The sequence below is a fragment of the Anomaloglossus baeobatrachus genome, chromosome 9 (assembly GCF_048569485.1).
Source record: "Anomaloglossus baeobatrachus isolate aAnoBae1 chromosome 9, aAnoBae1.hap1, whole genome shotgun sequence".
NCBI lineage: Eukaryota > Metazoa > Chordata > Amphibia > Anura > Aromobatidae > Anomaloglossus > Anomaloglossus baeobatrachus.
Genome location: NC_134361.1, coordinates 22,502,372 through 22,514,179, shown reverse-complemented (window position 1 = coordinate 22,514,179; position 11,808 = coordinate 22,502,372). Strand labels below are relative to the sequence as shown.

General features: G+C 53.2%; 1 protein-coding gene across 1 annotated transcript; it reads right to left on the bottom strand.

Moving 5' to 3' along the window:
- Nucleotides 1–860: 860 nt before the first annotated feature.
- Nucleotides 861–9,148, bottom strand: LOC142250310 (histone H3-like centromeric protein A). Its single transcript, XM_075322453.1, has 5 exons — nucleotides 9,124–9,148; nucleotides 2,172–2,245; nucleotides 1,843–1,919; nucleotides 1,672–1,749; nucleotides 861–1,142 (listed from the first exon to the last, which is right to left on the bottom strand). Exons 2-5 carry the CDS (start codon nucleotides 2,230–2,232, stop codon nucleotides 1,017–1,019), a joined length of 342 nt encoding a protein of 113 aa, XP_075178568.1. The 5' UTR covers nucleotides 2,233–2,245; nucleotides 9,124–9,148; the 3' UTR covers nucleotides 861–1,016.
- Nucleotides 9,149–11,808: the final 2,660 nt, after the last annotated feature.

The following is an 11,808-nucleotide window of genomic DNA, read 5'->3' as shown; positions in this document are numbered from 1 at the left end:
TAATTTTTCATTCATATATTGATGATGGTTCTGGTGATGAATAAATCACCATCAGTACATAGATATGGCACCAGAGTTATGACGAGTACATAAGTCACCAGAACCATCAGTACATGAATATGGCACCACAAACACTATCAATACATAAAGACATCACCAGCACTACCACCTTTGTGCAAGCTGTATTTGTCAGATGGCGGATGCAAAAATAATCTTACATATGTATCCCTCTATTAATGATGGGAGTCAGTTTAGTTTCTATTAGGGTATTAGCCAAATGCTGGACACTTAAATGTAAACCAAACGGCCCTCATTATAGTTAAGCTATATTGGTTTGTGGTGACCAAAAAACATAATTTTGCCGTTTGGAATTTTTTTTGCCGCTATGCCGTTTACCGATCAGATTGATTTTATATTTTGAGAGATCGGGCGTTTCTAAACACGGCGATACCAAATGTGTGGATATTTTTTAACCCTTTAATTTTCGATGGAATGAAAAGGGGGTGATTTGAACTTTTAGGGGTTTTTTATATTTTTCAAAACTCTTCTTTAAACTTTTTTTTTTTTTCATTTTACCAGTCCCCCCCCCAGGGGATTAACAAGGATCAGCTGTCTGATCGCTCATTCATTTCTCCCGATCTGAGCAGCGTCGCTCATATCGGGAGAAATGATCATCTCTTGTAACAGCCATTACTCGGCTTGCAGCAGCCGGCGGGGATTAACACTATGACCGCTACGACGTAATATTACTGCCCGCGGTCGTTAAAACACATTTTGTAGCATTTACTCCAATAATAAATGGAAACATCTGAAGGCTGAAGAAATATCAGTAAGGAGCACTGGAGCCAAGTCACCTATAACCTTAGGATTTTAATTGAAACGATTAATGTTTTAGTAACAGGAAGAACGTGTAACTTGTGGCAGCGTCCCCGCCATTCCTGTGCGATAGCGGCAGGATGTTTTATTAACGAGAATTACAATTCTAACTTCTGGCGGGGATAGTCATTTACTCCATCTTAACATTGGAGTCTCCGCCATTCCTGTGCGAGACGCATATCCTCTCTGTGCAGAGTGACTCTTCCCGTGCGTAGAGCAATGAGACCGGCGTCCTGGAGGAGCCGCTCGAGGACGGCTTCCGAGGCCTGCGGATACAAGAAGACACGTGAGTGATAAAGGAGCGGACATCGCCGTACGGGGCTCGTGTTGCGCAGGATGAATGACACCATTGACTTTACCTCTTACCTTACTGGAGAAACGCCCAGATGGACTACAGGCAGAGATTTCACATATTGCACTTCAAAGCAACTAACGTGAATACTTCTGCAAAGGAGCGACGCAACGAAAAAACGGAAATCAGCAGCAGAATCAGGGATTTTTTTAAAAGGTTTTTATCTCAAATTTTTTTGAGCAGGTGATCTTTAAATACCGCTATCAATCTCTGACACGTGAGGAGCGTGAGCAGGAAGAGACCCGACTCCATACACCGGCTCCAGACGCAGGACGCTGTAGTGCATCCGACGTCATCAAGAAGGGGTTGAATATTTCCTCCAGAGATAACCCATATTTAGTACACAAGTGAAAGGGAGTGAGCAGGTCCCCATCTGGTAAAATCGAGGGGTTCCCTACTCAGCCCCCCATTAGCGCGCACATGCAGTAGGCTAGGACACTGACCTCCTGTAGCGCCATTATAGCACTGCTTTGAAAGCAGTATGGCAAGCCCGGGAAACACTCCAGGTAGACTTCTCTTACCTACAAGAAGGAAAAGACATAAGACGTGTCCCACTGATCACTAAAAACAGAAGCCCCCGAGGAGCCGCCGACGCCGAGACCAAGCCCACTCACCAGTCTGACAATTGTCGGGGTATGGAGCAGCCTTGTTGTACTTATCTTTCGCTGCGGTGCGCTCTTTCTACGTCGGCCTGGTGAGGAAAACATCACACCTCAAATGAAGCTTCTTGCAGTGACCACTAGGGGGAGATCATTGTATACAAATTCACACAGCTCAGTCATCCATATACGTCAGCATACAATATGCGCCCCCTAGTGGCCGCCTTCTGCTGCTGAGATCTGTGTATCTGCCTGCACAGGCTCGAGGAGCTAATGAAGTGGCACATTTGTCTCACTCATGGGGAAATATGTCACTGACGGTTCACACTGTGCGGATGGAGTACCTGCGGGCCCATCGTCTGGCTGCTCCGGCTTCCCGCGGGGGCGTAGGTTGTCCAAGCTCATGGTGATGCAAATGCTGCAGAGAAACACAAAGAGCTGAAAACAGGAGAATATGGAATACAATGTCTACTAGAGATCCGAAATAACATTGCCAGGAACCTGCTCCAGAGGCCACCACGGCTCGGACCAGCGCCCTGCACCCCCTCCTGTGCCCACCTCTCCTGATTAGGAGCGGTGTAGGAGGAGGTTCACAGGGCTCGGGTCTGGCAGCCATGGACCACCAATGTGACCATTGCTCCCGGGTCGTACACATCTTTACCCTCTACTTCAGGGGTGGGGAACCTTTTTTCTGCCGGGGGCCATTTGGAAATTTCTACCAACCTTCGGGGGCCGCAAAAAATTAACAGCTTGAAAGTTACCCTAATATATTTGGTCAAACAATTTAACTCACTCCTACATCCCAACTATGGTGGCTGGAGCTGCTTTTCTTTGTTGTGGCTGTGATATTTGGTGATATTGAACATGCTGCTTCTCACAACTGCTTTTCCAGGTTTGTCTCAGTCTGGAGCGCAGTCAACAAATTGGTAAATCGTAAACATCCCATAGGAGACGCTGGATGCAAATACATCACAGGAGGGGCTGGAGACATATACATCACAGGAGGGGCTGGAGACATATACATCACAGGAGGGGCTGGAGACATATACATCACAGGAGGGGCTGGAGACATATACATCACAGGAGGGGCTGGAGACATATACATCACAGGAGGGGCTGGAGACATATACATCACAGGAGGGGCTGGAGACATATACATCACAGGAGGGGCTGGGGGCAAATACAATCACAGGAGGGGCTGGGGGCAAATACATCACAGGAGACGCTGGATGCAAATACATCACAGGTGGGGCTGGAGGCAAATACATCACAGGAGGGGCTGGAGACATATACATCACAGGAGTGGCTGGGGGCGTATATTATATACATCACAGGAGGGGCTGGAGACATATACATCACAGGAGGGGCTGGAGACATATACATCACAGGAGGGGCTGGAGACATATACATCACAGGAGGGGCTGGAGGCAAATACATTACAGGAGACGCTGGATGCAAATACATCACAGGTGGGGCTGGAGGCAAATACATCACAGGTGGGGCTGGAGACATATACATCACAGGTGGGGCTGGAGACATATACATCACAGGAGGGGCTGGAGACATATACATCACAGGAGGGGCTGGGGGCGTATATACATCACAGGAGGGGCTGGGGGCGTATATACATCACAGGAGGGGCTGGGGGCGTATATACATCACAGGAGGGGCTGGGGGCGTATATACATCACAGGAGGGGCTGGGGGCATATATACATCACAGGAGGGGCTGGGGGCGTATATACATCACAGGAGGGGCTGGGGGCGTATATACATCACAGGAGGGGCTGGGGGCGTATATACATCACAGGAGGGGCTGGGGGCGTATATACATCACAGGAGGGGCTGGGGGCGTATATACATCACAGGAGGGGCTGGGGGCGTATATACATCACAGGAGGGGCTGGGGGCGTATATACATCACAGGAGGGCCTGGGGGCGTATATACATCACAGGAGGGCCTGGGGGCGTATATACATCACAGGAGGGCCTGGGGGCGTATATACATCACAGGAGGGCCTGGGTGCTTGGACAGCACTGGGGTGCTAGGAGTCACACAGCACTGGGGAGATAGGAGTCACAGCACTGAGAGGCATGAACTGCAGGAAGGCATGAGTCACACAGCCCGGGGAGGCATGTAAAGCAGGGAGGCAGGACTTGCACAGCACGGGAAGGCAGCATTCACTCAGCATGGTGAGGCATGCACAGCAGGAAGGGATGAGTCACACAGCACAGGGAGACATACACAGCATGGAAGCAGGACTTGCACAGCACGGGAAGGCATGCACAGCAGGGAGGCAGGACTTGCACAGCACGGGAAGGCATGCACAGCAGGGAGGCAGGACTTGCACAGCACGGGAAGGCATGCACAGCAGGGAGGCAGGACTTGCACAGCACGGGAAGGCATGCACAGCAGGGAGGCAGGACTTGCACAGCACGGGAAGGCATGCACAGCAGGGAGGCAGATTACACGTACTGCAGGGAATCCGGTAAAGCTGCTCCTCTTCTTCTGTGGGACAGGAGCACACACAGCGTGAGCGTATCTCACGTTTATCCCGCCCACAAAGTACGTCGGAAGCACACTGGTACAGGCCAGTGTGCTGAGAGCCTATGCTATGCGCGCCACAATGTGTGATTTAGAGGGCCGGCAGCCGACATGATCGTGGCTGCCACCGGAGTAGTGCGGTCACCGGGAATGTGCCCAGGGCCGTATAAAAAGTCGTCGCAGGCCGCATACGGCCCGCGGGCCTGAGGTTCCCCACCCCTGCTCTACTCTATGGACCTTTGCAGATGTTTTCAGGTCTCTTATGTGTGGGAGTCAGAGACGGTCAGACGTCCGGCCGCTCCTCTAATGACGAGCAGTGGTGGTGTGCTGATACCTCCGGCCACAGCGCTGCGACTAGGAATGGGGGGGCGCTGCCGATCTCCCAGGTGTCAGCGAGGATCAGGACGCCGCAGGAATTATTACAAGAGAGCCACGTGGCATCAATTACCAGAACAGCAAAATCTAATATCTCTTCATTAATAAAATAATAAAGCTTCCAGCGCTGACACGTGGCTCCCGACCACAGCAGATCGATCACTGGACACGTGGCCCCTGACTGCAGGAGATCCAGCACTGAACACGTGGCCCCTGACTGCAGGAGATCCAGCACTGAACACGTGGCCCCTGACTGCAGGAGATCCAGCACTGAACACGTGGCCCCCGACTGCAGGAGATCCAGCACTGAACACGTGGCCCCCGACTGCAGGAGATCCAGCACTGAACACGTGGCCCCCGACTGCAGGAGATCCAGCACTGAACACGTGGCCCCCGACTGCAGGAGATCCAGCACTGAACACGTGGCCCCTGACTGCAGGAGATCCAGCACTGAACACGTGGCGCCTGACTGCAGGAGATCCAGCACTGAACACGTGGCCCCTGACTGCAGGAGATCCAGCACTGAACACGTGGCCCCTGACTGCAGGAGATCCAGCACTGAACACGTGGCGCCTGACTGCAGGAGATCCAGCACTGAACACGTGGCCCCTGACTGCAGGAGATCCAGCACTGAACACGTGGCCCCTGACTGCAGGAGATCCAGCACTGAACACGTGGCGCCTGACTGCAGGAGATCCAGCACTGAACACGTGGCCCCTGACTGCAGGAGATCCAGCACTGAACACGTGGCGCCTGACTGCAGGAGATCCAGCACTGAACACGTGGCCCCTGACTGCAGGAGATCCAGCACTGAACACGTGGCCCCTGACTGCAGGAGATCCATCACTGAACACGTGGCCCCTGACTGCAGGAGATCCAGCACTGAACACGTGGCCCCTGACTGCAGGAGATCCAGCACTGAACACGTGGCGCCTGACTGCAGGAGATCCAGCACTGAACACGTGGCGCCTGACTGCAGGAGATCCAGCACTGAACACGTATATTGCCCCCTATATTCAGTATAATGCCCCCACTGACCCATATATACAGTGTGATTTTTCTCACAACCCCCGTACATAGTACAGGGGGGGCCATTTACATGGATACACCTAAATAAAATGGGAATGGTCGGTGATATCAACTTCCTGTTTGTGGCTCATTAGTATATGGGAGGGGGAAACTTTTCCAGATGGGTGGTGACTATGACGGCCATTTTGAAGTCGGCCATTTTGGATCCAATTTTACTTTTTGCAATGGGAAGAGGGTCATGTAACACATCAAACGTATTGGGTCAGATCAGGAGACCTCGGTGGCCATTCAACTGGCCCACGAGGACCAACCCACTTTCCAGGACACTGTTCATGTAGGAATGCTCGGATGGGGCACGATCACATTATAGGTGTCAGGTCCGAGCATTGCTACATGAACAGTGTCCTGGAAAGTGGGTTGGTCATCGTGGGCCAGTTGAATGGCCACCGAGGTCTCCTGATCTGGCCCCCTTAGACTGTTATCTTTGGGGTCATCTGAAGGCAATTGTCTATGCTGTGAAGATACAAGATGTGCAGCATCTGAAACAATGATACTGGAAGCCTGTGCTCGCATCTCATCTGCAGTGTCGCTACAGTGTGTCAGGAGTGGGAGCAGAGGGTGGCACTGACAATCCAGCACAATGGGCAGCACTGCGAACACATTGTATAAGTGGGCATAAAATTATAAATAACTAATGAACAAATAAACTTACGTTAAACCCAAGCACACCATTGTTTTTCTTGTGAAATTCTCAATATGTTTGATGTGTTACGTGACCCTCTTCCCATTGGAAAAAATAAAGTTGGATCCAAAATGGCCGCCATGGTCTCCGCCCATCTGGAAAAGTTTCCCCCTCCCATATACTAATGAGCCACAAACAGGAGATATCACCAGCCATGCCCATTTTATTTAGGTGTATCCGAATAAATGGCCCCCTGTATAATGCCCCATAGCAGCTGCAATATACAGTATAATGCCACTATATACAGTACACCCCTATATACAAAATATACCAGCAAGACAGTTTCGGGCTCTGTGTCCTCACTGGGTGTCCTCAGTCCTCACTGGGTGTGTCCTCAGTCCTCACTGGGTGTGTCCTCAGTCCTCACTGGGTGTGTCCTCAGTCCTCACTGGGTGTGTCCTCAGTCCTCACTGGGTGTCCTCAGTCCTCACTGGGTGTGTCCTCAGTCCTCACTGGGTGTGTCCTCAGTCCTCACTGGGTGTGTCCTCAGTCCTCACTGGGTGTGTCCTCAGTCCTCACTGGGTGTCCTCAGTCCTCACTGGGTGTGTCCTCAGTCCTCACTGGGTGTGTCCTCAGTCCTCACTGGGTGTGTCCTCAGTCCTCACTGGTGTCCTCAGTCCTCACTGGGTGTCCTCAGTCCTCACTGGGTGTGTCCTCAGTCCTCACTGGGTGTGTCCTCAGTCCTCACTGGGTGTGTCCTCAGTCCTCACTGGGTGTCCTCAGTCCTCACTGGGTGTCCTCAGTCCTCACTGGGTGTGTCCTCAGTCCTCACTGGGTGTGTCCTCAGTCCTCACTGGTGTCCTCAGTCCTCACTGGGTGTCCTCAGTCCTCACTGGGTGTCCTCAGTCCTCACTGGGTGTCCTCAGTCCTCACACAGTCCAAAACTAGTTTTTGCCGGTTTATTTTGTTCATTGGATTTTAAAAGTGGATGGATATTTTAAACTTTGAATAAAATGATTTTAACACGTGACTGCGGAGTATCCTGAATACACGAGTGTGAGTGCGGCCCGCTCTCCTATACCCGAGCACCGCTCACCCGAGTGGTCTCCTGAGGACTGGGGGAGCTGGATCCATTTTTTTCCACCTATATACAGTATCCCCTATATACAGTACATCCCTATACACAATATGCCTATATACAGTACAACCCCTATATACAGTACATCCCTATACACAATATGCCTATATACAGTACAACCCCTTTATAGCACCCCTATACACAGTACACTCCCCATACAGCACCCCTATATACAGTACACTCCCCATACAGCACCCCTATATACAGTACACTCACTATACAGCACCCCTATATACAGTACATCCCTATACACAATATGCCTATATACAGTACAACCCCTATACAGTACCCCTATATACAGTACACTCCCTATACAGCACCCCTATATACAGTACATCCCTATACACAATATGCCTATATACAGTACAACCCCTATACAGTACCCCTATATACAGTACACTCCCCATACAGCACCCCTATATACAGTACACTCACTATACAGCACCCCTATATATAGCACCCCTATATACAGTACATCCCTATACACAATATGCCTATATACAGTACAACCCCTATACAGTACCCCTATATACAGTACACTCCCTATACAGCACCCCTATATACATTACCCCTATATACAGTACATTCCCTACACACAATATGCCTATATACAGTACAACCGCTATATAGCACCCCTATAGTACACTACCTATACAGTACCCCTATATACAGTACACTCCCTATACAGTACCCCTATATACAGTACACTCCCTATACAGCACTCCTATATACACTACACTACCTATACAGTACCCCTATATACAGTACACTCCCTATACAGTACCCCTATATACAGTACACTCCCTATACAGCACTCCTATATACAGTACACTACCTATACAGTACCCCTATATACAGTACACTCCCTATACAGTACCCCTATATACAGTACACTACCTATACAGTACCCCTATATACAGTACACTACCTATACAGTACCCCTATATACAGTACACTACCTATACAGTACCCCTATATACAGTACACTACCTATACAGCACCCCTATATACAGTACAACCCCTATATATAGTACACTCCTATACAATATGCCTATATACAGTACACTCCCTATACAGTACTTCTATATACAATACCCCTATATACAGTACACTCCCTATACAGTACTTCTATATACAATACCCCTATATACAGTACACTGCCTATATAGTACCTCTATATACAGTACACTCCCTATACAGTGCATTCCCTGTACAACACCCCTATATACAGTATATTCCCTATACACAGTACCCCCATATATACATTACACCCCTATATACCGTACTCCTCCGTCACCTCCGGTTCTGGAGCTGAGTTCGCGCTCCTCTCTGGCGGGAGCAGCCAGCGTCAGGCGCGCTATGACGTCATTCCGTAGCCGTGCCCGCACCCGTACATCTCTCCCTCAGTAGTGCTGGCCCGTAGAGCACTGGGCGGCCCTGACCTGCTGCTGGCAGTTGTAGTCCCCCTGCTGTACACGGGGCTCCCGTACAGGCCTCTGCCCCTCCCCCTCTGCGGGCGGCCCCTCACCCCTCTGCGGGCGGCCCCTCCCCCTCTGCGGGCGGCCCCTCACCCCTCTGCGGGCGGCCCCTCACCCCTCACCCCTCTCCGCAGTCTCTTTCAGTCTTCGCCGCTCCTCACTCTGGCTCTGACCAACCGGCAGTGTGAGTGATGCGCGCGCTTACTGCGGTGACGGGGCGGGGCTTATAGCCGGCCAATAGCTGCAGCGGATCTCGTGTTTTGTTTTTTTTTTAAAACATCAATTAACTTTATTTATTTATTGTGCTGAACAATGAGCAGCCCCCCAGAATGCAAGTGTTGAGCTGTGCGCATGCGCTGGGAGGCTGAGGCCCCTGTACAGCTGATGGGGGGAGACTCCACTGCTCGTGGGAGGCCGAGGCCCCTGTACGGGTGATGGGGGAGGCACTGCTGCTCGGGGGAGGCCTGCAGAGCATTATATATGGAGGCCGAGGCCCCTGTACGGGTGATGGGGAAGGCACTGCTGCTCGTGGGAGGCCTGCAGAGCATTATATATGGAGGCCGAGGCCCCTGTACGGGTGATGGGGAAGGCACTGCTGCTCGGGGGAGGCCTGCAGAGCATTATATATGGAGGCCGAGGCCCCTGTACGGGTGATGGGGAAGGCACTGCTGCTCGGGGGAGGCCTGCAGAGCATTATATATGGAGGCCGAGGCCCCTGTACGGGTGATGGGGAAGGCACTGCTGCTCGGGGGAGGCCTGCAGAGCATTATATATGGAGGCCGAGGCCCCTGTACGGGTGATGGGGAAGGCACTGCTGCTCGGGGGAGGCCTGCAGAGCATTATATATGGAGGCCGAGGCCCCTGTACGGATGATGGAGGAGGCACTGCTGCTCGGGGGAGGCCTGCAGAGCATTATATATGGAGGCCGAGGCTCCTGTACGGGTGATGGGAGACGTGCTGCTGCTCGGGAGAGGCTGCGGAGCGTTATATATGGAGGCCGAGGCCCCTGTACGGGTGATGGGGGAGGCACTGCTGCTCGGGGGAGGCCTGCAGAGCATTATATATGGAGGCCGAGGCCCCTGTACGGGTGATGGAGGAGGCACTGCTGCTCGGGGGAGGCCTGCAGAGCATTATATATGGAGGCCGAGGCTCCTGTACGGGTGATGGGGAAGGCACTGCTGCTCGGGGGAGGCCTGCAGAGCATTATATATGGAGGCCGAGGCCCCTGTACGGGTGATGGGGAAGGCACTGCTGCTCGGGGGAGGCCTGCAGAGCATTATATATGGAGGCCGAGGCCCCTGTACGGGTGATGGGGAAGGCACTGCTGCTCGGGGGAGGCCTGCAGAGCATTATATATGGAGGCCGAGGCTCCTGTACGGGTGATGGGGAAGGCACTGCTGCTCGGGGGAGGCCTGCAGAGCATTATATATGGAGGCCGAGGCTCCTGTACGGGTGATGGGGAAGGCACTGCTGCTCGGGGGAGGCCTGCAGAGCATTATATATGGAGGCCGAGGCCCCTGTACGGGTGATGGGGAAGGCACTGCTGCTCGGGGGAGGCCTGCAGAGCATTATATATGGAGGCCGAGGCCCCTGTACGGGTGATGGGGAAGGCACTGCTGCTCGGGGGAGGCCTGCAGAGCATTATATATGGAGGCCGACGCCCCTGTACGGGTGATGGGGGAGGCACTGCTGCTCGGGGGAGGCCTGCAGAGCATTATATATGGAGGCCGACGCCCCTGTACGGGTGATGGGGGAGGCACTGCTGCTCGGGGGAGGCCTGCAGAGCATTATATATGGAGGCCGACGCCCCTGTACGGGTGATGGGGAAGGCACTGCTGCTCGGGGAAGGCCTGCGGTGCATTATATACAGAGGCCGAGGCCCCTGTACGGGTGATGGGGAAGGCACTGCTGCTCGGGGGAGGCCTGCAGAGCATTATATATGGAGGCCGAGGCCCCTGTACGGGTGATGGGGAAGGCACTGCTGCTCGGGGGAGGCCTGCAGAGCATTATATATGGAGGCCGAGGCTCCTGTACGGGTGATGGGGAAGGCACTGCTGCTCGGGGGAGGCCTGCAGAGCATTATATATGGAGGCCGAGGCCCCTGTACGGGTGATGGGGAAGGCACTGCTGCTCGGGGGAGGCCTGCAGAGCATTATATATGGAGGCCGAGGCCCCTGTACGGGTGATGGGGAAGGCACTGCTGCTCGGGGGAGGCCTGCAGAGCATTATATATGGAGGCCGACGCCCCTGTACGGGTGATGGGGGAGGCACTGCTGCTCGGGGGAGGCCTGCAGAGCATTATATATGGAGGCCGACGCCCCTGTACGGGTGATGGGGGAGGCACTGCTGCTCGGGGGAGGCCTGCAGAGCATTATATATGGAGGCCGACGCCCCTGTACGGGTGATGGGGAAGGCACTGCTGCTCGGGGAAGGCCTGCGGTGCATTATATACAGAGGCCGAGGCCCCTGTACGGGTGATGGGGAAGGCACTGCTGCTCGGGGGAGGCCTGCAGAGCATTATATATGGAGGCCGAGGCCCCTGTACGGGTGATGGGGAAGGCACTGCTGCTCGGGGGAGGCCTGCAGAGCATTATATATGGAGGCCGAGGCTCCTGTACGGGTGATGGGGAAGGCACTGCTGCTCGGGGGAGGCCTGCAGAGCATTATATATGGAGGCCGAGGCCCCTGTACGGGTGATGGGGAAGGCACTGCTGCTCGGGGGAGGCCTGCAGAGC